A 27,745-nucleotide genomic window follows, 5' to 3' on the forward strand; every position below is an offset into this window, starting at 1 on the left:
TTTCATCATTGTACTAGGTTTTAACTGGCGTTGTTAAACATCTCGCTTTGTCGTGTCTTCACGTTGATCAGTTGACAGCATGTGGCACACATTACACTTCATTTCAGCTCCGCTTTATTTCCACGTCTGAATTATTGACTCCCCGGGGGCGTGTGAAATATCGTCTTCTCTTTGCATTATGAGACCTGTTATGAATGAATAATGATGATTATGGATTGATATCCATTTTGGAACAAAAATATATCATGACTACGATGATGATGATGATGGCGGTGGTGCTTAGTTAGCTTTGGCAGGAATATAAACCAACATCTCACGCATAATGAAGGATTTGTGATGCACGGCAGCTTATCGCTAATTCTCAGCAGTGAACGCTAGGAGGCAGCACGTGTCCACCTTGTAAGCAAGAGCCGATCCGCATCAAGTAAAACAACCCCAGTGGGAAACACATTGTCCTGCGGAGGGAGCTGGTAGGAACGTTGGGTTGCTCGGTCAATGGCCAGGGTCAACGGCGGCGTGGTGTATTCCGCAAATATGGCCGACTGTGAGGGCGGGCACAAGCCGGCATGAGTAGGTTAAATGTTGAGTTTTATAAGGGCACTACGCGGTGAGCAGCCCCTCCCCACCCAGCCCCACCCCTCCCACCCCCCACCCAGCCCCACCCTCCCCTCCCCACCCAGTCCCACCCAGCCCCTCCCCACCCTCCCCTCCCCACCCAGCCCCTCCCTGCCCACCCAGCCCCTCCCTGCACGACGGACACAATAATTCCCTGTGGGCTGGTGGAACCAGTGGGTCCCTACCAGTACAAATACTTTTTTTGTGAAACTCTTAGGGCTATGCTCCGGGTCGACAACCTGCGGTTCTGTTCATTCTTTTAAATATCTATCTATCTAGATATTTGTTTCGTACATCAAGCCTTTTGGGATTTCCGAAACCAATGCTATCCAGCACCATTAGTTTAAACAAGGGAAAACTCCCCACTGGTTTCACATCGTTGGGGAATCTCATCGGCAATCATGGGTGGTGGTGGCGCTGCCGAGTTCAAGTCCAACGGCCACCCCCCACGCCCCCCCCCCAAAATAACGCCAATGGGCCAGGCAGTAACAATTGTTCACCGCCTGTCGCCCGGCAGTGAACGATGTGCCACCTTGCTCGGCTTCCACTTGGGGAAGCTGGCGAAAGCCGTCACGGTCTCGGTGATGCCGATGCTCAGCGCCGAGAGCTCCGCCGACGTGAAGTTCAGCGCGATGTATCCCAGCGAGGAGAACTGCTCCGACGTCCAGTTCGACAGGACTCCCCATGCCTAGTGGTGGTGGTGGGGGGGTGCGGAAGAATCATGCGTGTTAAAGTCGGGGGGGGGGGGCGTGGGGAATAATCGTGCAGTGCGTGTTAAAGTCAGGGGGGAGCAGGTAGTGCAGCGGTAAGCAGCGCTGCGCTACGAACCCGGCGAAACCGAGTTCGATTCCCGCTCACGGCCATCAACACCAAGTGACGATTATCTGAACCGGTTCTGGGCCTCCCTAAGGTCGACTCAGCCTCAATATGAGTACCTAGTGCCGTGCTGGCCTTCATGGGTGCTTCGCTAAAAGCACTCGCCCCTCTAGTCTGGTTCAGGCTATACGGGGGATCTTTGTCTTTACGTTAAGGTCACGTTCATAATTCTGGACACGCTCCACCAGGGTCCTTCAAAGTCATCGCTGTGCCGCTGGGTTCACGTCTGTGCACGCAGACTCCCTCATCTGCACCTCTTGCCCTCCTGTTCGTCTCTCATCTCTCTCCCGTTCATCTCTCGTCGAACTTCCTCTGTCCCTCTTTGCTCTCTGCGGTTCATAACTTCGCAGTCCACTCGGGTGGCCCAAGTCCGGCGCTCTAGCCACCAGTTTAGAAACCTTTCATTTCTGTTGAGACTCAACGAATGGTGATACGTCTACTGCGGCGGTGCGCATGCACGGGCAAATGAAAAACAAAGCTCAACTCATGTGTCGATTAACGCTATCTTATTCTTGGATCTTTCGGTCAAGTCACGTAGAAGTGAAATAATAAAATAATACACATTTAACATAATACATTTCTCATCGACGTTCCGGCCACAACACAAGCAGCCGTCCTGTTCTTCACCTGAGGACGGCTGCTTGTGTTGTGGCCGAAACGTCGTGAGAGAGAATTTTATAATGTTTTATTTTTATTATTGTATTATTTTCCTTCTACGTGAGTTTACCGAAAGATCCAAGAATATGAATCCCTGCAGTCAAGAAAGCTTTAAATCGAAATTTAACGCTATCTTCTCGTTGGTCAACTTTTTTTTTAATTCCCAGGGCCCCCAAAGCGTAAAGTGTGATCTCCAACTGTAAGTCAGTCAATCATTTCGCCCCCTCCCGCTCTCTCTCTCTGTGCTCTGAGCAAGGTCCACTGCCTGCAACATCAGCCTCCTCTATTATTTTCTGTTCAAGACAAAGATAATGGCGAACGTGGCGATTGATATATCGTTGTGGTTACTATATTCTCAGAAAGAAAAAAATTGGCGGGGGGGGGTCTTCTAACCCACTAGGCGTAGTGCTTGTCTGTGTGTCTTTGTCCGATCAGATAACAAAGATATGGGGAGCGGTCGTGGGGAGCGATAGTGTAGCGGTTAGCTCTGTGCGCGACCCGGGGTTCGATTCCCGCTCACGGCCACGAGCAGTGACGATTATCTGATAGGATCCTAGGCCTTCTCTAGGTCGACTCGGCCTCAAATGAGTACCTGGGAAGACAAAAACGGCTAGGCGTGGTGCTGGCCACCCACCCCTTCGTGTGCCATGCCGGCCTTCATAGGCGCTCGCTCACGGCAACTTTCCGCAACAGTCTGTTCAGGCTACATCGGGGGGATCTTTGTCTAAGTCAACTGGGTCACGCAAGAGCATGCAGGATGGAGGGGGTCATCCTTGGTGCGCCCGAGGGTCTTCACCGTGAACGACTTCTTCTTGAGCACTTCCAGCTGATCGCTGTTGAAACCCTTCACAGAGCCCAACACCTCCACTGACTCGATGAAGGTCTGGTTGGTGATGCAGGCCAGGATCTCCGGTTGCCACTGGGAGTTGGCCTCCTGGAGATTCGCGATGGTCTCCGTGCTTGGGCACACTGCGCACAATGCACGGACGCGACCCCGAGACGTTATGGCTCGCCGGTTATCACGAAACGTTTACAAGACAAGCAATAAAACAGTAGCGCAATGCTATGGCAGATTTTTGAAGTGCAACACCATTCTTGGACAGAGGTGATATGCCGTGAACATGATGCGGTCACACTGTCGCATCTTTGACTCTTCTCACGCAAAGCCTAATGCAGAAACATGAGTCACAGCTGGTATTAATGTGAAAACAACATCACATCACCCAGCATGTGGCTTCACACTGCAACTGTGGTGCTGCGAAGCTGTTATACAATAAGTAGTCACGAATCAACCGGGGTGCATAGGAGACGCAGCAGCTACCGCACCGCCCTATGCACCTAACGACCTGAGTTTGACTCCTGGCCACAGCGAACATCGGTGATGTGCCAAACCGGTCATGAGTTCAACCGGCACTGACCAGCACGGTGAAGTATGTGTAAACAGCCCCCCACGACTGACGTGGTGTGGAGTGGTGGGGGGGCCTTCATCTGGCACACTGGTGTAGCTTGCGAGTGTACAGGCGGTGCAACTGCGTCGGGTCCCAAAGGGGCTGGAGGGGCAGGAAATTGCACAGTGTGGTTGTGGTGGACGGCAGCCCATTTCATTCATTGCACTGGGGCCTTTGCCGACTAGGATCTGTCAAATATCATTATAATTATCATTATAATTATCATTATAATGAGCATAAATCGTCAGTCAAGCTGCGGTAATCCTTGCAGCAGCGGCTTTTGGCTAACCATCGAACAAAAAAGGTCACTGCATTGCGCGCTTTCAGATACGCTTCTGCGCCCGTCTGGGAGCATTGCACTTTGAAATCTAAACTGAAAACGCATTTGTTTAGAAGTCTCTTTTGTGTTCATTTTAGTTTGCTCTCCCCCCCCCCGCCCGCACCTCTGATTAGCACAGTTGGCTACATACGGTGCAAAATACGTTCAACATACAAAGACATACATCAACGTACGTACATCATTTTGTGGAACTAGTTGTCAGATGAAGTATCATTATCATTTCAGTTCACGATTCCCCAACACCTACGTGTGTGTGTGTGTATTCTCTCGCTGATTCCCATGCTAAGAGAGCGTTTATAATCGTGGGAGGCGGGGGGGGGGGCTGCACACCTATGCTCCTGCGGCTGCGCAAGGCGAGGCTTGTGGTCGTGGAGTCGTAGTATTTCCTGGCGAGCTCCGTGAGGTCCAGCGTCGAGTTGAAGTCGGGCTGCGTGTCGTTGATGGTCGGCGGATTCGCCAGGACGCTCTGCATGGCCTCCGCTACCGCCGCCTGTGCCACCCCCCAGTTTGCCGATTATAGCGGTCGCTCCGCCACACGTTTTACTATTATCGTCATCATCATCATCGCTGTTGTCATCATCGTCATCATCTTAATAACGGTTCTTTAGTCGTCAGTGCTCAAAAGCTAAGCTAACCTGGACAGGGCCTATAATGGGTATACATTGCAAAAAATGTACCTCCAAAACTGAAAAACTAAAAGAAACAAACACATTTTTCAGGTCATTTAGCAATCAGAGCCACTGATTATGATTGCGTGGAGCGAGTTGGCGTGCAATGTATCAAACTCATGCATTGCGAGTGAGGACATCGTTCGGTCACATTTATTGCCAAACAGCAACCAAGGACTCATAATAAACATTGTTTCAGACCATGAACCCAATCCAGGACACCCTGCCGTATAAATTACACATTCACACCAACAGCGCTACGGGGTGGGTTCCAATTCATCAAAGCTGTGGAGAAAAACAATTTAGCATTGAAAAGGGAAAGCAATTATATGTATACTCATGCGCGCGCTCGCGCAATCAAAAACGTCGCGGGGGTGTGCCGCATTCGCTTGACGGCAAATGATGAAATTTCTTTGCGTTATTTCCGCAGCATTCGCGCGTGCGTGTGCGCGCCCGTCACACTCGCGACCCCGGACGCGACGTCGGCCCCGAATGCGCGCAGGATTGTAGCTCGCGCATTCCGCTCGCGAGTCACCGTGCTGTTGATGGAGGTGATGTTTTCCGCGCTCAATGTGGCCAGCAGAACTCCGAGCTTGATAATAGTATCCTCGGACCAGTTCGATGGAGCCCTTGGAATGGAATGGGGAAGAAATATAAATATGTGTTACCGGAAAGATTCAACCATCAGCAGGAGGATGAACAAGAAAGCTACAGCGGCAAAGTTAGAGAAAAGCGACACATTCTAGATTTGAAGCTTTCGTGACTGCAAGGATTAATATTCTTAGGTTTTTTCGATAAAGTCACGTAGGTAAAAAATTAAAATTAATAAAAGTAAAATAAAAATATTTTTATTAAAATAAAATTATTTTTATTAAAATATAAATATATTTATTAAAATATTTTTATTTTACTTTAATTCATTTTAATTTTTTACCTACGTGACTTTACCGAAAAAGCGTCACAGCCAGGAGAACATTTGCATCACAATCTTTGCGGGGAATTCAAGGCCCACCTACGAAACGGCAATTTAGCCGAGCGTATGATCATAGTTTGTCATTTGTTTGTAGTCTGTAAGGAAGAATGTTGATGATTCACTCAAAGGTGGCAATCGGTTCATAAAAAAAACTAAAAATTCTCAACATACTCATCAATAACGCTGAGGCCTCAATAGGCAAAGTATATAATAGGCGACGTTTTGGGCAACAGCCCTTCTTCACAGAGGTAGAGTGTTACTTTCATATAATTGCCAAAAAAAGTGTCACCCATTAATTAGTTTCTGTTTTGTAATAAAATTTGCCAATGTCTCTCGAAAGGCCATTCGCATGAGTAAAGGTGGTAAATCTGCAAGTACGAATAATCCTCCGTTCCAATACAGAGTGCAGAATAGCGCTTTGATGATTCTTCAACACCGTCAGCGTTTATCACAAGCGTACCGTTATTTCACTAAATCGAGGGGGGGAGGGGGGTGAAACCTCACGAACAATTTACAAGAAATGAAAAATCTCCCCATAGCCAACATTTGAATTCAACCAAACAGTGAAAGGGCTCTCTGTTGATGGCTGTGGTCCACAAGCACAAATAATTCAATAGATAAATAGAGAGATAAATAAATAGGCTGCTTGCCACATTGATTCTGAGCAGTGGCCCACTATTAGGGCTGCTGAACAGCAGATTGAACAGTCCTCAAGAAAGGCGAATTTCCATACCATCAGCCTATGATGCATTCTGCTGCTACCATATTCTCTGGATTTAGGAGATGCTCCAAAAAGGAAAAGTCACCCCCCCCCCTCCCCCACACTCGTGCCCAGCGTCAGTAAAGTTATACAAATCTGAAGCCTTAACTGACTGTTGGGGCAAGTGCTGTTAGTGAGCACCTATGAAGGCCAGAACAGCACACTAGAGGGTGGGTTGCCAACACCACGCCCGGCCGCCTTTGTCTCCCGAGTGGCAATGCTTTTACACACCGCACCAGGTACTCATGTGAGGCTGAGTCGACCTAGGGGAGGCACAGGACCCGTTCAGATAATATAATCGTCACCGATGCTGGTGACTGTGGGCGGAAATCGAACCTGGGTTGCTGGGTTTGTAGCTCAGCCTGATAACTGCTAGGCTACTGCTTCCCACACACACAGCAATGACATTAATCTATTGTATAGCATTATTGGTGTTGGCCGTGAGCGGGAATCGAACCCGGAACACTGGGTTAATAGCTCAGCACACTAACCGCTACACTACCGCTCCTCACAAGCACAGACACAATCCGACCGTATTAATGGACGCATCCTCAAACTGTAGATGTGAAAATGCAAAGGGGAGAAAAATGTGTCTTATAAATGCGGAGAATATGGTTGACAATGACGGATGGGGTGAGGTTAATGAAGGATGTGGTGTTTTTTTTAAAGCATTTGAATGCACTCTTTCCTAGGTGTGGGGAGTTGGGAAGGTAAGAGGAAAGAGTACCTGATCCACGCTTTTAAAAATGATATCAATGGCAACGACAACCACAAATGATTATAATGTATATTACAAAAAATGTTACATTCTTGAGATGAAGAAATTCGTCCACAATTCACGTAACCTTTTTCGCTCCATCAGTTTACATTTCCCAAATAATCATGGCAGACAATGTCCTCCATTGAGCAAGTGTGGATTATAATATCTTGATCTCTTGATAAACGCAGCGAGCACAACGAAGGTGATGAGTGATGAGTTAATGATGACGTCACCCTGCTGCTGCTCTATTTAAGACCAGAAGCAAGAGCAGAGCCTCACCATTCTGGCGAATTGCCCGATGATGCTGGATGAAATTACTAGCGAAACGTCGTGCTACTCAAAAATTGTAAATGTTGTGGTTTCACGCTTCAGCACACCGGTGGGCTAAAGCAGTGAACTATTTGTCTTTTGTCAACGTGACACTTTTTTTGCTGATTGGCCATGTCGGGTGGTGAAGGGTTGCGGCGATCTAAACCCAAAAAAAACGTTGATTATGGACAACGAAGGTGGCTGATGGACGTGGCGACTGGAGCTTCGGGACGTGCTTTATACTTTGTGTTGGGCGCTATATCTCGCAATAGGTGTCAGGTTTTTGTTTTTTTGTTGCAGCAGTCGAGTCCTCTAGAGTCCAGGATTTAGGCTCATTTGCAAGAGTGACCCAAGTCATCAAAACGATCAAAGCAATGAAATCAAATAAAGCACAGCAACGAAAGCAAAGATAAATCAGTGCAAAAACAATTGCACAGACAATTAGTTAAGATTAAATAAAATACAAATGTCCCGCACTGAAAGTTGGGTTGGACAGATAACTTAAAAAAACTAAACCGTTCAAAGCAAAAACTAAGAGTCGGAAAGGTCACAGCAGATGTCGAGTCATTATAATGAATATAATTATTATAATCACCCGACAATAATACCAGCTTGCAATGATTATTGCAACACAAGAATAGGTGCTGTACCTTTCGATTTAAAGCTTTCGTGACTGCAGGGATTCATCTTCTTGGTTCTTTTGGTAAAGTCACGTAGAAGGGAAATAATAAAATAATAAAAATTAAACATAATAAAATAATTCTCACGACGTTTCGGCCACAACGCAAGCAGCCGTCCTCAGGTGAAGAACAAGTCTGTCGGGAAGACAGCGTCTGAGGACGGCTGCTTGCGTTGTGGCCGAAACGTCGTGAGAATTATTTTATTATGTTTTATTTTTATTTATTATTTCCCTTCTACGTGACTTTACCGAAAGAACCAAGAAGGTGCTGTAGCGTTAACAGCATAAACTGGTGACTCGAGGGGGAAGGGTGAAGGGGCAGGTCGGATATTGAAGCGGCAGCGTTCCCGGTCATTCGGGATCCCCGGAGTGAGGGAAAGGAGAGAAAGCGCGTGGCGTGGCTGGGTGGGTGGGGCTGTGGGTACGCAGCACAAACAGACTGCGACAGAATCACCGATCATGCAGATATCAGCCAATGATAGCGTCACACGACGCGATACTGACCAATGGAGATGACTCGATCCACGGATGTAGAAACGTGCATCTAGATCATTTTGCTGCTATAAATTCCCACGTGGAGCTATTATTTGAGGCCAGGTTGCTTCGGAAAAATAAGTTCATATCTCAGTGGGCTTTTCCTAAGTAGGATGGGGATGGTTGAGTTTTATTCGTGTGTTTGCGGGTGATTTGTTTGACCTTAATTGTATTTGGAGCCGTCCATAAATGACGTCACAAAAAGTCAGACCCCCCTCAAATATGACGTCACAAAGCTCTGCCCCCCCTCCCAAAAAATAAAATATGTTTCAAATCGCTTTAAACTATTGTCATTGTAGTGCGTATTTAATATGGCGCTGCACTCTGATGTTGTAGGAAAACATTTATGATAACGTCTATTTAATTAAGCAGAACGTGTTGTCTATATTTATTTAAAGTTGCGTATTGGATGTGACGTCACATTTCTCAAACCCCCCCTCCTCCTCGTCACACATCGTCACAAATGTCTGACCCCCCCCCCCCCAGGTGCGTGACGTCATTTATGGACTGCCCCTTTGCACTCCTATCGTGTATGTTGTATTGTTTGTTGTAGTAACGTTCTTGCCGACCCCGACTGGACATCTGTGTCAAAGAGCTTTATAGCTCCTCAGATTCCTCCTGCAGTATAAATACATATTCCGATTGCCACTAAATAGACACGGCGATTTAACCCGCAAATTACGATCCAATTTTTTGCCGGCTTACTGGATCGACTGGGGGGGCAGCATCGATACCATTTTCACCTCGGTTCACCATCCACAAATGCCCACATACGGCCAACGGCACGCCTACACACACGTGGTGGGGGGGGGGGGGCAGATCTCTCCCGATGGGTGACAATTTCGTCCAAGGTGTCCTCGTTTTATTTCTCCTTCTACAGCGCCGGTGGCAATTCCACCGGCGAGCAGTCATTTGGTTTGTTTTGTTTTACCCGAAGGCCTGCCGCAGCTTGACGGCCACGGCGTCCTTCTGGGTGCCGTTGAGCTGCAGGCAGAGCTTGAACTGCTCGAAGGACAACGCGAAGGCCTCGTCGGGCATGGCCAGGATGTCGCCTGCGGGCAGCATGCACACCAGCTGGCCCATCAACTCCACCTCCTCCACTGGTGGGCGCCAAGCTCGAGTTCTGCGAGAGGAGAGGTGGTTGCGTTTGAACAACGAAAGGCAAATATTTACCACCACCACCACCAACCCCGTTTCGCCTGTACCATACTCTCGGGGGTAAGCGCTTGCTTAGCGAGTAGCAGCATCGCCTATGAAGTAGGGCTGAACGATTTGGGGGAAATATCTAATTGCGAATTTTCTGACAGATATTGCGATTTGATTTGCAATTACATTTTTTAAAAAGTCAAGCTTCATTTCAATATTCACTGTGTAATAGATTTCAAACATGTGATGGGGCATTACCACATTATACCATCAAAACATGAACTGCTCTATATATTATAATGCAAGGATGATAACTTAAAAGATATTAATTGCTTCCAACATGTATTTATAAAAAAAATGTTATTGAAATAGAACAATCAACATAGAACAATTGTTAAGATTAAATAAATAAAGGTATAATTATAACAACAAAATAAAACAATTCCAATAAGAATGTAACAGGACTTTTCAAATCGCAAAAAATCGCAACCTTTGCGATTTGCTATTTGCATTGTTTCAAATTGCGATTTCGATTTGAAATCGATTAATCGTCCAGCCCTACTATACGTCGCACACGAAGGGGTGGTGTGGCCAGGACCATGCCCGCCTTTGTCTCCCCAGTGGCGATCTTTGCACACCGCACTGGGTACTCGTTTGAGGCTGAGTCGACCTAGGGGAGGCCCAGGACCGGTTCAGATAATATAATCGTCACCGGTGCGGGTGACTGTAGGCGGGAAACGAACCCGGGCTGCTGGGTTTGTAGCGCAGCCTGCTATCCGCTAGGCTACTGCTTCCCACACACACAACAATGACATTAATCTATTGTATAGCATTATTGACACACACACACTGATACGTATCCATTATATAGCATTTCAGATGAACACCCACCCATGCACAATGACAAAGATCTCACGTATAGCATCACTGACTGGCACGTACACAATGACAAGGCGCTAACGCGCAGCATCATTGACACACACCCACACACAGTGATAAAGAACTGTCATATAGTATAACTTACACACACATACACACGTAAGGATAACGATCTGTTATGTGGTGTTACTGACACACACTCAACGACAACGCTCAATCATCAGCATGACTGACTCACTCTATGATAAAGATCTATTATATGGCGTTACTTAAACACACACAAATACCCAATGACAATGATCTATTTCACGGCATTCCTGACTCGCACATGCAATAATAGAGATCTATAGGGGTCACCTGAATGACACTATCACACACGCACACAAGGAAGACGGTATTCCATTAAGCTTCACTGACTCCCACACACACATGCATCGACAACGATCTTACAGAGATCTTAACAGGACTTGCACGCAACACGCACACACAAAGAGACCCCCCCAATACAGCCTTAATTATTGACAAAGACAACATATTCCCTTTGTAGGCTTTCGCAAACCGTTGGGGCGAGTGCACCTATTAGGGATTCTATAAAAACAGGAAAGTGGTTTGGCATGCACCACTCGGCCATCTTTGTATTTCCAGCGCTGATGTTAACACTTCTAAACTAAACTAATATTTATTATAAATTTTACCAGGTAAGGCCCGCTGGGCTATATAGCTATTTTTCAGAAGCGACCTGGCCACAAATGATAGCTCAACGAAGTTGCTTATCATGTATAGCAGCCAACTCAAAACGTGTGTTTTTTTAATGTGGGTGGAAAAACCCGGTGGACCTGAATAAAAATCCACACGAACATGGGAATAACATGCAAATTCCGAAAATACAGCAGGTGTCAGGGTCGGAAACGAACCCACGAACTCCTGTATACCAGGCGAGGTAGTTAACATCTCGCCACCGGCTTAAATAAAGCCGAGACAATCTCGAGAATGTCACCCTGTACATTCGCCGAAAGTTCAATTACATCGCATAACAAGAATAAACAGCTACAGAAGAATTGGTCTGGCTTGCAGGACATAAACGCATCGGCCCACACTTCGGCCCGGAGGCCTTATTAGCAACTTCACGAAGTCACAAACTGTTTGAAAGCTTTTTCTCTGAAATGTCCTAGAAGTTCGCCAGCATAGGGCACACACACACACATCAAGCCACCGTAGGCTCTTGGCTTCTGACGGAGCTCCCGTACGTGGCGACGCTTGTTTCTGGTGCTATCCACTCGCGATATTTATGGACCTGGAAACCTTTATTACGCGTCAGTGTTTAACAAAATGCACCTTTTTAACGGGGGGGGGGAGGGACTCGCGGGGAAACTGTACAACAATGTCGAGTGCCAATTGTTTTAATGCTTTCATCCATCTCTCTTTAATGGTGAGATGGGCTAAAGGTTACCCGTTGAAAGCAATTTGCCCGTTGTGCCGCTGTTAACACGAGGCACTGCATTTGTAGTCGTATTTATTTAGACCGCCGGCTCCGGTATTACATCGGCAAATAAGACTCTCAAATGGTGGCAGTGTTTCAAGGAACTAACCCCAATGCCCCCGGAGCATTTTCACAATTTCGACGGATGTCAAAGGCCTGAGGGCAGAGGAGCAGCACGTTACAACTTGAAGGTCTCGGGTTCAAATCCAGGTAAGGTTCAAGTAATCCTATCACTGAACCAGGGGTCGCTAAATGAATGGATGCCGATTGGTTTTTCGATGGACAAATGCGAAATTCACACCATTGGGGTCAGGGTCCGGCCGCTCTGATGAACACCGCTCGCCCTGCGAGAGTGGACGAGTCTCGACCATGCATCGGTGCACCAATTAACATCGACGATTGCGCTCAAGATAACGCGCACCGGATTGCCCGTAAAAATTCGATTACATGTGCGTTATTGTTTTGCGTTAACGACTGTTGGGGAAAAGCTAACTTCCGGGCTTAGTTCAGGACGCGCCCTGGGAATTGACGATGGCCGATGAGGGGTGAGACTGGTGGTAGAATGGCATCCAAAGCGGGTGGGGGGCGGTGACTGAATTGACGACCGCTGCCGAGACAGAGCGACGAGATCATCTCGTGTGTGGGAGCGAGACGGATCGTGGCGTCCCGTGAGATTACAAGGGCTTTCATCCAGCAATGACTAGGCAAATGGATATTTTTATTTAAAGCTTTCGTGACTGCAGGGATTCATCTTCTTGGTTCTTTCGGTAAAGTCACGTAGAAGGGAAGTAATAAAATAATAAAAATAAAACATAATAAAATAAATAATTCTACGTGACTTTACCGAAAGAACCAAGAAGATGGATATTTTTATTTTACCAGGTAAGGGCCACTGTGCTATATAGCTCTTTTTCGGAAGCGACATGGCCACAAATGATGTGGCTTATAACGTGAAAATGTATAGCAGCCAAATACTCTAAAACGCACGTTGACTCTATATGCGGAGGGGAAAAAAAACGGAGGACCCGGAGAAAAATCCACGCGACCACAAGGAGAAAATCCACGTGACCACGCAAACTCTTAATCAAACCCACGACCTCCTGTATACCACGCATGGGAGATAACACCTCCGAGTCACAATGGCAACCTACATACCCAGCAGGTTTTGGCGAGGGAGATGATGTCTTCTCTGAGCGGGGTCCTCTTCGCCAGGATGTGGACGTCAGCCCTGCCCAGCTGCTGCGTCAGGTTCCCGCACAAGGCCATCGGAATTTTCTTCAGTTCTCCAAATCTGCAATAGCGGCATTCAATCATTGGACATCTTAATCGCCAACCATGATCAATCTACTGCTGGATGAATGCCAAGCTGCAAATCCACATCTTGCTGTGCTCCAGCGTGGCGATCCATCCTCGTGTCTGTGCGTCAACTGATTTCATTGCTTCAGCTTAATGGTCACGGAAAAATAAACAGTGCTTATGCTACTGACAGATTCAGCCATTCCATGGGAATGTGGAATTTCCTCCACTGGCTCAGGAATATAAACAGTAGAGTGCTGCGCGAGGCTTCTTTGAACATATTTAAGAATTCATCCCTCTTGCCTCCCGAACCTCCTTCCACCGATTCAGTGAATCCTTCAAGTGTGCAACAATTCACGATCTCCTTAACACTGCGCTGAATATGTAGCACCTCTAGCGGCTGAGAGAGGTGCCACACACTCATTGCGTGCAACACATACGGTATAGTAGTTGAAAATCATGGATTCTTCGATGCGTCGTTCCAGCCCAATGGCGCTGTGGTAAGTGCACCGCCATATGGGCCCGGCGACCTAAGTTGTACTCCATGCGATGGCAATCATCAGTGGCGAACAATCAGTGAACCGAACCTAAAAAAAAAAACCCTTCACCAATCAGTTTAACCGTTGGCTTTCACAACCAATATCATCCATAATAAAGGTTTTTTTGGGTCAGATTGTATAAATGTTCTTTGGGTCTCTCGGTAAAGTCAGCGTAGAACAAAAAAACAAACAATTATTTTGTTCATTTGAATATGAATTCCTGCAGTCACGAAAGCTTTAAGTCAAGATTTAGATCGTGTAAATATAAACGTGCCCCTTCACTGATCCACACTAAGCAGCACTCTGAAGTATGGACAAACAGCATGAGGCGACTTCAAATTTAGTCATTTTTGCCTATAAACACCTGGTAGTTAACCGAGCGTTGGTTCAAGCAAGCCCCACTCTGCTGATGAGACACTTGAGTATCGAAACCGATCCAGAGTTTGCTGGTTTTTGGACCAATGCTGTTGAAATTATGCACTCTCAGAAGGACGTATGGCTGATGGAATGTGTAAAACAAATACCGTGATATTTTTTACATGAAAAGGAAGAGACATGGGGATTGGAGTTATTGTGTGATTATTCATCAGTTTGGATTATTGGCTACGTGTGATAACACTCAAAGACCACTCATGCACTTCTGTCAAAGTGTCATGTGACCTAAAAGATTGAATTCCACTACGTGCAAAGTACATACCGTACACAATAGAGAAACGAACGGTGGTGAAGAGTTGGGTACGTATAGTGCTGGATTCTCCAAGTAGCACAAGTAGCTACATATGTAGCTACTACACGTGTAGTAGCTACATATGTAGCTACATATGTAGCTACTACATGTGTAGTAGCTACATATGTAGCTACGGGCCCCGCACTTTCAAGGGCCCCGCGCTACATGCTTTCAAGCTATCAATTCCAGTTCAGTGATTCTGCACTTGCTCTATTACTATAGTACTATACAGCCTTCAACTTTTATGAACGACTGGGTGTTTAAGGTTAGCGATTTGTCGTATTATCTGGCTATTTAGCAAATGAAAAAATACAATTACTTTACTATGCAAGTTAAACATTTATGTGTTTTAATATTAGGTGTTTTTTTTAGGGCCCCTTAATAACATGTGCTACAGGCCCCGCACTAGCTTAATCTGGCACTGGGTACATACGGTAGCTGTAGGAGGAGGTTGGGAGCAATTTGGCTCAGCTCCTCGGACGAGATGTTGGAAAAGAAGTTGCTCCTTGTTGTGTTCAACCACGAGAAAACTCTCTGTGCCAGGCATTTGAGCTGCAGAGAAATGCCACACCTATTGGTTAGCCGGTGAAAGTTCACCAAAGACAAAGACAAAGATCCCCCGTATAGGCTTTACACATGCTATTGGGGCAAGTGCTGTTAGCAAGCACCAATCAAGGCCGACACGGCACACGAGGGGGTGGGTGGCCAGCGCCACACCCGACCGCCTTTGTCTCGACAGTGGCGATATTTTTACACACTGCACCAGGTACTGATTTGAAGCTGAGTCGACCTAGGGAAGGCCCAGGACCGGTTCAGATAATCGCCAGAGGTGTTGGCCGTGCGCAGGCATCGAAAGCGGGTCACCAGGTTCATAACGCAGAACACTAACCACTGCGCCACCTCCCCCTACACATAAGATCCCCCGTGTAGCCTTAACAGACTGTTGGGCAAGTGCTGTTAGCGAGCACCTATGAAGGCCAGCACGGTACACGAAGGGGTGGGTGGCCAACATCACGCCCGGCCGCCTTTGTCTCCCCAGTGGCTATGTTTACACATCGCACCAGGTACTCATTTGAGGCTAAGTCGACCTAGGGGAGGCCCAGGACCGGTTCAGATAATCGTTACTGGTGTTGGTCGTGAGCGGGAATCGAACCCGGGTCGCCAGGTTCGTAGCGCAGCGCGCTAACCGCTACACTACCACTCCCCCCACACATAGACACAGACACACACACACTTTCACTTGGTTCCTCCAATAGCCTGCCCAATAAGCCATTTCAATATTTCATAAATTGAGAAATGCTGGTGTCAGAAAATGTATTGGCTGACCTGTGCCCTGGACATCAGGTCTCGCCTGCCGGCCAGGATCCCGGAGCAGTGCAGCAGCGTGCTGTTATCCAGCTGCTTCAGCATGCCGCACGTGAGCCCAGAGGATGCCGATGCCATGGTCCTGCACGCCGCGCCACAAAGCCATACATCGCTGCTGAGACTCACTCGGTGGACTGTGCGGCGCGAGGTGTGGAGGGGGGGGGGGGGATATTGTGGCCGTAAATGTCACCTGAAGCCCCGGGAATGAGGAAGAGCCCACTGGATTTCACTGTGGTTCCTTCCATGCTGTTCCAGGTGACACCCACTCAAATTAAACAACGGTAAAAAAAATTACCAGGTAAGGCCCACTGGGCTATTTAGCTCTCTTTCAGAAGGGACCTGGCCACACGTGATAGCTCAACGAAGTGGCTTACGTGGAAATATATAGCAGCTATATATTATAAACGCATGTTGACTCTAAATGTAGAGGGGAAAAACCGGAGTACCCGGAGAAAAATCCACGCAACCACGGGGAGAACATGCAAAGTTGAAATATACAAGCGTCAGAGTTGGGATCGAACCCACGATCCTCCTGTATATCTAGAAAGCTAGGTAACATCTTTCCACTGTGGCGCCTACAATTAAATCCGGCCAGGTGTTGGCTTAGCAGAAGGTCGTCGATTTTAAATCTTAGTTGGGTGTTCACTTAGCCCATCACCATCATCATCTGGCTAGGATTGATCAAAATGAGTACCACTTCGTGGCGAAGTCAACATTGGTTGATCCATGGATAGACCCACCCCCACCAGAGGAATGTGGGATTTTCACCACTGGCTTAGGGCTGTAAACAGAAGATGAACACTGCCGCAATGCTCAGTTGAGCAGAGAATCACCGAAGACATCCGTGTACCCCTATCAGACAATTTAGAGAAGGAGTCTGGAATGTGGTTGGTCGTTGGGTCGGAGTGGAATTTGTGCTGTTTGCGTAACTATCTGCTCTCTGCTCTACGAGTTTCCATGCCGACTTAAGCCCAGGGCTGAACTTCCGACTGAATATATATTTTTTGTGAGCCGCTGGTAGAATGAACAGGCTGTACGTGGCGAGCAGCCACAGCCATAGCGAGAGATTAACCTAATGTGGTGTGCCGAGCGTGAAACAGTATCTTCCTGGTCACCGAACCAGGCACACGTGGTTGAAATGAAGCCCTGCTTTGAGCCTATTGCAAAATCTTGACTTAAAGCTTTCGTGACTGCAGGAATTCATATTCTTGGGTCTTTCGGTAAAGTCACGTCGATAGGTTCAATGAAAATTATTTTAGTTATTATCTTTGAGCCTATCTACGTGACTTTACCGAAAGACCCGAGAATATAATAATACCTATTGCAAAAGGGAGTCAATTTCAGACCAATGACAACTACAATTTTCTTGCTGCTGTGCCCTGTTAACATTGCATAATTGTCAAGTTATTATTGTAAAACAAATATTTCATGGTGTAATTAACAGATTTAATTACTCATCAAAAAAATTAACAATGCAATGTCCCACTTCGCCAATACAAATTACACTTTAGTGCTTTCTTATTCTTGTGCCCAATTAATTAAACCATTATAAATTACAGCCTATGAAAAACCAATTGAAAATGTGATTTTAATTCAACAAGTTTTAATTGAAAACACATTCACCAGTGTCCTTCATTTAACCAAGCGAGAGCACGCAGACAACCATTAACTTTGCAAAAGGGAATAAAGAAAGCCCATGACGTACTTAGAAAGAGCTTTAACTGCGGATTTGGGCCAATGTTTCACGGACATAAAAAACCGTGGCTGTCAGGTGCAGAGCCAATCTCAGTGTTGCTCAAAAGCCAGTCGAGAAAGACATAAGGTTGGGGGGCCTTTTTGAGTTGTCTCTTAAAGAGTCGGTGTAGATTGGTGTTCTTCCTTGTGAAGGCCCGCGGGTCACTTGCGGCCCCTGGTGGTCTTTATTGCGCCCCCAACAATACACAAACGTGAAAACACCCCCCCCCCCCCTGCCCTCATCGACGTGCTGTCAAACCCCAAAGGTTTCGAAAGTGTGGCGGCCCTCACACCGATGTCTTATCGGCGAAAGTGGCCTCCCTCTCTGAAAATTGGTGAAGAATCTACACACTGGTGTAGATACAATGCTCGATGGCGTTCGAGACGATTTGGACCGCCACGGAGATGCGTTGCCTAGCAGTGGCGATCCTGGTCCTTGGTGTAGAGATGAGGAGGAGGAGGTTGTGAGTCACGCTGCTACTGCTGCTGCTGCGGAGACTTCTACCGTGAGCTGTAGTGTGCAGGGTGACGGGAGAGCTGAGAGAGGTACTGTGGACGAACGAAAGTCGAGGTATGGCAGCAGAGGCAGGAGATGTTGTAGCTCAGCCCTGCTGCTGATGGGAAGCCTACTTATGACAACAGTGGTGATAATAATGTCCCAGATAATAACCTGCCCTATAGTATTAATATTTTGAAGATGTATTTTAATCCTCTGCTGGATGAAGGCCTCCCCATGCTGTCTCAACCATGGGGGTGATTTGACCATTTTGAACCCCGCTGGACGGTGCTGGTTGGAGGGGTAAGCCCAGGCCTGGTTGTAATATCACTCACCACTGATGTTAGCCGTGCCTGGACATCAAACTCAGCTGTAATTAAACAGCAAGTGCGCTAACTGCTGTGCCACCGCTCCGCGCTGTACAATCTCAAATGGCAATGTGCAGATAACCAACAAAGGTGCCCTTACTTGATGTCTGCCGAGGAAATGGACTGTCCATCCTTTAGTAGTTTCTTCAAGAGGAAAAGAGCCTGTCAAAAATAGGAAATAAAACATTGCACAGTCACGGCCAATGGGTTCAGGTCGATTGAAACACCCGTCAGAGGCCGATTACTGCTCACGGTTAAAACCACGAAAGAACGAAGCTGAGGAATGGGGCATTGAGTTGCGTCGGCGCGATGCAGATTACCGTACCTGGCCCTTGTTCCACAACTTGTTTTCGAACGTTTTATTGGTGATGTCGGCAATGTTTCTCAGCCTGACGAGAGAGATTGCACTCACGAGGGACCCCTTTAGGTAATCCAAGGCTCTGGAGATATTGACTTCTTCAATGATCTGGGAATTGCAAAAGAGGTTTGTTTTGTTGTTGTTGTAACAAACATCGAGACGTTTTGTTTATCTAATGAAACGCGCACTCAGTGCTTACATTTAACCGTGACCATCGCCTACAAACAGATCACCGGGGTTGTGCCAGATCTCGTCAGATCTTTGTCACATCTCAAAAGCTAAGCAGGGCTGAGCATGGACATTGCTTGGATAGGCGACCAAGAGGCACAAGCGGGTTGTTATAGGGTGCTGCGGGGTTACGCGTTGCTCAGCCGAGGCTAGCGCAGTCAAAGCTAGCATTGTACAGTACTTATATGCTCCCACATCCAAGTTTACCCACCGAAGTACAGTTAAATGACCCCCACGGCCCACATGGAGGGACGCCCTCATCCAGCAGTGGATGGAGAATAAGGAAGCTTTAATTTATACGCAGCGCTGTCAAGCAGGAAAAATATCAGGCGGGCCCCAAGTGCAACTGTGGACATCCAGAAGCGACCACTACAACACATAATAGCGCACTGCCCGATCCACAAATACGACGGAGATATCACAGCAATACAATTCGCTACTCCTGACACGGTTATCTGGCTTGACCACCTCAATGTCAAATTTTCGTTGTTGCTCTGTATCTACATGAGCCATATACGATAAGAAGAAGAATAAGAAGCCCACAGTGCACGACATTGAACTTCTGGGAGTCAATTACATTTGTCACGGTCAAATAATGATGATGATGATGATAATTATAATAATAGCGAAGATAATAATTTCAGCTTGCAATGTCGCCGCACGGTATCCGCCTGCTCTCGCAGAGAGAGGAGGGAATGACTCGGTAGGCGCAGAGGAGCAACCACAGGCGAGCGGGGAGGAGCGGGCAGCCACGCGGTCAGCTGGCGCCAACAATTGTGCAAGCTCTGCGGTCCTGTATATATATATGTGTGTTCAGGTGTTTCCGGCCGATTAACGAGTGCTGCCGTGTTGGAGGGCTCCCGAGCACCCGGATAAAAATGCACATGCTCGTGAAGGGGAACACGCTCTAATCCCGTGCGCACCAAAGAGGTGCTGCCCATGTTTACTGCTGCCCATGTCACTTGCCAAAGCTATGTGGAAAAAAAAACCTGTCTCCGATCAACCATAGGACCACAACGCATCGTATTGCCTTGCACTACTTTCTACTGTGAATGATATTGTGCGAAAAAAAACCCCACCATTTCAAGATGTTATTGCAAATTTTGCAATGAAAACATCTCGAAAAGTTCATCTCCGATGTTTAATTTCTCTCCGTATATATGTACACTGTCTATCCTTGCGTTATAACTATATGTCTTCAAGAATATATATTGGTTAAATCATGTTATCATACACACAACAAGAAGCATGATAAAATATGTATTCTTCGTAGGCCCTTTAGTTTTCGTAAGCCCTAGGCACAGTGTCTACTGTGGCCTATTGGATAATGCGGCCCTGGCTCCTCGGGTAACGTTTTTAACCCGTTCCACGAAAACTACTGTTAACCATAATAACTGTTAATCGAACACAGGAATTACATGGGTCTGCAAGAGAGCTGTTTTCCACTGCCAATACAGAAAACCTCACGTAAACTTAAAGCCAGTCGAGGTCTAAACTGCTCCCAATGGGGTTGTCGCTTAATTGGCTGAGGGCATGCGCTCAGCCAAACTTAACCAACGCTCGGATAGGCATCACGTAAACATGCTCTTTGGTTCTTTCGGTAAAGTCACGTAGATAAAAAAAAAATAGATCACGACGTTTCGATCGCAACAACAAGTGACCGTCTTCAACGACAAGACGGTCGCTACGTGACTTTACCGAAAGAACCAAATAGCATGGATTCATTCCTGCAGTCACGAAAGCTTCAAATTAAGATTAATCACGGAAACATACCGTGAGTCAAAATGTGTAACGCGATTCGAATCCACGGGAGTCCTCTACGGGAAGCAAAACGTTAACCATCAACAACAACAAAAACAAAACCCCGTTAACCGATGTCGCTGTTAACCGAGGAACGATTGCACTGCAATTCTCCTGGCCTAGCCCAATACATGTGTGCCGTGATCCACAAACTCTCGCTGCTGCTGCTGCCTCTACAACCGCGCTGGATTACAGGTAGCCACGTGCAGCAGCAGCACCATTTCCACTGCCCCCCGCCTGGCTTCAGGTGTATCGTGCCGGCTGGCAATGAGACGACTTTCACGTCAGGGCCGTGTTGCAGCTCGAAGGCAATCACCGCTCACGTGCAATGTTTGATATTCGTAATTCAGCGAGTCGTAATGGGAAGTCAAATACACGATTGCAAATGAAAAATGGTGATTTACAAACTATTAGCCAGTATTTCTTATCGGAGGTGGAGGGGGGGGCACCGCTATAAATACTGGAAAGAAAAACCATCCGTCATGAGGGAGTTGCTGGCAACCCACCCGCTCGTGTGCCGTGCCAGCCTTCATCGGTGTTACTAACAGCACTTGCTCTAACAGCCCGTTAAGGCTACACGGGGGACCTGTGTCTTTGTTGTGTACGTGTGTACTTTTTTAATGCATAGTATATGTGTGTGTACGTATGTATGTATGTGTGAATGGACACACTTTGTACGTGTGTGTGTACGCATACACGACTCTGCCTCAAATGAGTACCTGCTGCGATGTGCAAACATCGCCACTGGGGATACAAAGGCGGCCGGGCGTGGTGTTGACCACCCACCCCTTCGTGTGCCGTGCAGGCCTTCATAGGTGCTACTCACTGACTGCACTTGCCCCAACAGTCTGCTCAGGCTACACAAGGGGATCTTGTCTTTTTTTTTGTTATGCGCATTTATGCATATACGCGCCCATATGCCACTCGTGGTCTCTTGGTAGGAAATCTGTGTGCCCGGTCAGAAATGTTTAACTGGAGTGTGCCGCTGGTTGCATACAAATCAGACATTTCAGGTAGGTGTCGGGAATGAAGTGGGTTGGGATGACTGCAACGAGTGGACCATCACCATGGTGACTTCTCACCTTGCTGACGATGGCCTTCTGTTGGGAAGGCCTCATGTGCTCTGCTTGCAGGGAGAACTCCTCCGACACGTTGAGGAGCTCCTTGGTGGGTATCTGCCTCAGAGTGTTTGCGTCGATTCCTGCCACCAGGGAGCCCAACCGCCGCAGATCCACGGCCGACGAGATCTGAAAAGAAGTCAACAATTACTTGGCGCCGCGGTGGCGAGATGTTAACTACCTTGCCTGGTATACAGAAGGTCGGGCTTGGATTCGTTCCTGACCCCTGATGCCTGCTGTATATTTGGAGTTTGCGGTGTCTCTCTCCCCGTGGTCATGTGGATTTTTCTCCAGATATTCTGGTTTTTCCCTCCACATGTAGAAACGTGTTTAGACTTTAGGGCATTTGGCTGACATAAAATATCCACGTGATAAGCCACTTCGTTGAGCTATCATTTGTGACCAGGTCGCTTCTGAAAAGGAGCTACATAGCTCAGTGGGCCTTACCTGTTAAAATACAAATAGTTTAATTCACATTTGGACGCTTTATAAATTCAAGTAATTTTTTATTAGGTCTATTAATATAAAAGTTGGCGCACACAGTGAGCGTTAACAAAAGTTAGGAGGTAAAAACTGCGTGGAATATAATGCTGTGATCATGGCAGGCGCTAGCGATAGCAGAATTATTACACTTTAAACAAATTCCTCTTCATTTATTAAAACATGAATTACCGAGCGCGAGCGGAGCATGAATATACAATAATTACACGGAGACACAGACCTATTTATCACGGTTAAGTTCACCTCATTGAAAATTAATTTTGTTATTTTCCATTTTTCATGCACTCGTCAATTTAAGTTTTGGCAACACCATACTGGGCCATTGTAACGCTGGATATGAAAGTCTCGCCCCATTGTGCCGGTCTTGAGCATTGTTTGACCATTCTTCATCATGCCGGTAAGTGCAGATTTGCGAAGGGGAGGCCCCAAGAGACTGGTTCTGACTGTCACTCACCTCTGGTATTTGCCGTGGCCTGGAATCGAATTCAGGTCGGTGGGTTCAGAGCCAAATGCACTTACCATTCCGTGAGCACCCCAACCCTTTATCAATTCCGATTCCGCCAATACACAATTACAGGGCTTACCAAAAACTGCAGTCCTCACGACCCAACACACCACGTCTTTCCGTGTTTACCAATTGAATCCCCGTTACAATTGTTTTCGCACGTCACGTGGGAGGTGCGTAACAACCATTGGGCGCGTGCAGCGTTGAATCGAGTCGATTTGCATCTGAAGGTTTGAGGAATAAATTGTTCAAAACGCAGAGAGAGGGAGGAGCGTGATGGTGGGGCCCGCCAAGACCGCGGTCTGGGGAAAAACCCCTGCACTCCGAACCGACGCGACACCTCGAACCTCGACCGCAGAGAGAGCGCAGTGCTGTCGCGTAGTGCCGGTGCAAAAGGAAGCTCACGTTTTTGCCAGAGGCGAGGTACTTGGTCACCAGCAGCTTGGCCTTCCCCCTGGACCACGCGCCCATGCTTCCCAGCTCGCTGATGGCGTCTCGCACGACGGTGTTGCCCATGTCCAGGAGGCGCGTCACCGACACCAACTGCACGGCCTTGCCCAGCTTGCTGATGGCGACGGCGTCAAGCCTCGCGTCCGTGCCGTACATCTTGGCGACCATCTGGTACAACTGGGAGAGTGGGAATCAGAATATGTATTGATACCAGAGGAGGAATCTGATGAGCTATGAAGCTCTTTTTCACAGATGTCCAGTCGAGGTGGGTAAGAACGTTACAACAACAAACAGTACAAAATCATGATGGTAGTGCAAAGTACAAGAAATGTAAACAAATCACACAAACTCATGCAAATGAAACGAAACCATCCCCATCCAAACTAGATTCGAAGCTTTCGTGACTGCAGGAATTGCTCTTTGGTTCTTTCGGTAAAGTCACGTAGAAAATAAAATACCCACATGCAGAGAGATACACACACAAAGACACACCGAGACTGGTTTATAGCAAGAGAATCGCAAGTGTGAGAAAGCAAATTTAGTAAAATAAGGAAGTGTAATGCAATGCAACACAGAGGGTCGGTTAACACACAGTTAACGCATAGCCTGGTTGATTCACGTTCTTCCAAAGATTGCTCAATTAGAAGTTAAGTGTGAAACAAACAAGCAAGGAGAAATTTAGAGAGAGGTGGGAAGTTTGAAAACAAATTTAGTAAAATTAGGGCGTGTAATGTAATGCAACGCAGAGAGTCGGCTAACACACAGTTAACGCATAGCCTGGTTGATTAACGTTCTACCAAAGATTGCTAAATTAGAAGTAAAGTGTGAGTTGTGAGTAGTAAAGTGTGAGTTGTGAGTAAACCCTCCCCCGTAGAGGTGGTTTAAACTAGATTCGAAGCTTTCGTGACTGCAGGAATTACTCTTTGGTTCTTTTGGTAAAGTCAAGTAAATAATAAAATACCCACTTCCCACTTCTCTCTTTAAATTTATCCTTGCTTGTCTGTTCCACACTTAACTTCTAATTTAGCAATCTTTGGAAGAACGTTAATAAAGCAGGCTATGCGTTAATTGTGTGCTAACACCGACCCTCTGTGTTGCATTGCGTTACACGTCTTAATTTTAGTAAATTGCTTTCTCAAACGTGCGATTCTCTTGCTTTAAACCAGTTTCGGTGTGTCTTTGTGTGTGTATCTCTCTGCATGTGGGTATTTTATTTTCTACGTGACTTTACCGAAAGAACCAAAGAGTCATTCCCATCCAAGAAGACAAAACCCACCGAGGTATAAACTTATTTTTCAAAAGCGACCCGGCCACAAATGATAGCTCAAAAAAGTGGCTCATCATTTGGACATTTATAGCAGCTAAATAATTTAAATAGTTTCAGCACATGTTTCTAAATGTGGAGGGACAAAACGAAGGACCCGAAGAAAAAAATCCACGCGACCACTGGGCGAGAGAGAGACACGCAAACTCCAAATATACAGGCGTCAGAGTCGGGATCGAACCCACAACCTCGTGTACACCACGCGATGAAGATAACATCTCACCACTGTGGAGCCCCTTAAATAAGTAATTAAAGTATATAAGTTCAAATTGCACCATCTATTCCCAAGCTTCAGAAAGGCAGTAAAACAACAGCAAAAACAGTGCCAGACCACATCAAGAGATGGGATATTCGTCTGCGGACGCCGCCGCAGCGTTTCCAAAACTTGCTGGCGGTGGCCCCGTTAAGGGTGTTTGCAAAAAGGGCTTCAAATTGTGCTGAAATTATTTGTCGTTGTTGTAGTAAATAACACGCTCGGCAGGGCTGTCCCTAAATAGTTAATGGCACACAAGCAAGGTACAGGGAGGCCAGCAAACATGGCCTCGAGAATGACTGTGCCTCTGGGAAGGGTTGCAAGAAGCCCCGATAGACGGGGACGTAATTGACAGGATCAGCTAAGAAAGTTCGGAAACCTGGCACACCTCTGGTAACCTTGATATACAGCAAATGTAAACACATTCACGGGCGCTCATCCAATGGAAATGCAACTCAGAAAACAAGCATCTCTCGTGTGTGGAGATATCTACCTATGTTGTGTGTTCCGAGCTGACGCGAGTTTTAAGGATCATTAATGACCAAAAAAAGCATTTAAATTTGCAGTCAGGCGTGGTCTATTGACCACACTGCAGTGATCTTGTATTGCATGGGAGTGAAACTTGAAATGCTTTAAAATATATATGTTTAACGGAGATTCAAGCACTTGTCAGACAGATCAAAACACATAGTCCAGGTACATATCTATGACATAGGAGCTTGTTGCTTTTTGAGCTGCGTATTCCTTGACTTAGAAATTATACCAGGCGGCTGTCGGTGGCTATGCACATGGCCTGCAATCCAGCAATGTGGAGGCAAGGGTTGGTAGATCACCGCACAAATTTGTGGAACTTCCTCCGTACAGGTTACGTAGTACAGCAAGTGGAATAATTTCTATTTGGATCTCATCTCTCCGAGGAGATTGTTCATTACCCCCCTCGTACACGTGGGCTTTCCTCCAGGGACTCTGCTTTCCTCCCACTGACAAATGGAGATGATAAAACATCCAAATATAGGACCACAGAACTTGGGGCAATTATGGACACCGTGCAATAACTGAGCAACGTTACAAATTCTGCATTCACCACAAGTGCTTGTGGTAAAACATGCAAATAAACGTACTCTGATAATTATCAAATAATATATGCAGTATGTTTTTTAACATATTGGCCTATTTCATTGCGAGAAAGGGAAAAACCCTATTCTTTCCATAATTTGATACTGGCAAAAAAAGGTCCCGTAGATATACTCCGGCGGTTTTTGAGACGCCATTTTGCATCAACGACATTGCGTTCAAAGTAAAAAAAAAATCCCATGATCGTTCTCTCGATTTTTGCCTCAAATATAATCCATATCTGTATCCAATCCACCAATAAATATGGGAGGCGATCGGGCAAGATTTTGCGGCACCTTGTCTCGTTGGGTCGCGCACTGCAGCAGATTTTCGAGCAGCAGGTCGGTCACATTGTTGTTCTTAGCCCACATGACGTTGGTGCCGCTGAAGAAGCACGTCAGCTGGCCCAGCCTGCGGGTTGAACGCGTGGCAGAGCAAGAAGGCGTCAAGGTGCGATGACGACGAGCATCGTCGACAATTCGAAGCGCTTACATGTATCGTTGAGATTTAAACAAAACAAAAATACAGCAGGTGGCCAGGCGACTCAGGGGATCAGAGCATTGAGCCGGCACGGTTGATACCCTTGGTTGCAGTAGCTCTCTCGCTACATTTCTTCCTCAGCAGTCCGCCTGCTGTATTGTTTCACCTGAAGACGATGGCTTGCGTTGCTATCGAAACGTCGTGATTTATTCGTTATTTTTCTATCTACGTGACTTTACCGAAAGAACCAAAGAGTATGAATTCCTGCAGTCACGAAAGCTGCAAATCAAGACCATAAAGCTATTTTGCACGCAGGTCCAGTCGGGGCTAGTCAGAACATTACAACAACAAATAAACCACGATAGGAGTGCAAACTACAGGAAAGGTAAGCAAATCACAAAAAGTACGAATAAATCTGTAATGACAATAGTGCCTGCATGCGGTGTGAGTGGACTAGTGGCCACGGGAGGTAATGCCAGGGGAGTCAGCCTGCAGAGCGAATGGACTAGTGGCCACGGGAGGTAATGCCAGGGGATTCAGCTTGCAGAGCGAATGGACTAGTGGCCACGGAAGGTAATGACAGGAGAGTCAGTTGTGAGTGCGAAGGGACTGGTGGCGACGGGAATGATCGAGAAGGGAGCGTGGTCAGGTGACAGGAAGAGGACGGAAGAGGACGGCGGAGTCTGCCGGTGGAGCAAGCGTCCAGAGTCAGCGAGAAGGTTCGGGAAGGGGGGCGTGGCCTCGTGTCGGTATATAAGGGGGAGATGCGTGGGAAACTCGGGGCTGTTGCAGTGGGGATCTCTGCCTGATGTCAAGTGAACGTGTCTTCAATAAAGTTCCATTTCAAGAGAAGTGTGTCAAGTCGTCATTACAAATCTAAACTTTTTATTTTACCAGGTAAAGCTCACGGAGCTATTTGCTAGCTCAACAAGCGGCTTATCACGTGAACATTTTATAGCAGCCAAA

The 27,745-nt window shown here is 46.8% G+C and overlaps 1 protein-coding gene across 1 annotated transcript in view; it reads right to left on the bottom strand.

The window, feature by feature from the left end:
* Positions 1-27,745, bottom strand: part of LOC133347875 (otoancorin-like) — a 55,954-nt gene that overhangs the window by 11,312 nt on the left and 16,897 nt on the right. Inside the window, 14 exon segments of the mRNA XM_061560593.1 lie at positions 1,148-1,303; positions 2,945-3,117; positions 4,267-4,426; positions 5,140-5,233; positions 9,551-9,720; positions 9,722-9,742; positions 13,280-13,415; positions 15,120-15,238; positions 16,013-16,133; positions 18,750-18,811; positions 18,975-19,115; positions 22,118-22,282; positions 23,565-23,786; positions 26,596-26,710. Of these exon segments, the coding sequence (XP_061416577.1) occupies positions 1,148-1,303; positions 2,945-3,117; positions 4,267-4,426; positions 5,140-5,233; positions 9,551-9,720; positions 9,722-9,742; positions 13,280-13,415; positions 15,120-15,238; positions 16,013-16,133; positions 18,750-18,811; positions 18,975-19,115; positions 22,118-22,282; positions 23,565-23,786; positions 26,596-26,710 (1,855 nt within the window).

This window comes from Lethenteron reissneri, chromosome 26 (genome assembly GCF_015708825.2).
Source record: "Lethenteron reissneri isolate LAM-NWPU_2019-01 chromosome 26, ASM1570882v1, whole genome shotgun sequence".
NCBI classification, from domain to species: domain Eukaryota; kingdom Metazoa; phylum Chordata; class Hyperoartia; order Petromyzontiformes; family Petromyzontidae; genus Lethenteron; species Lethenteron reissneri.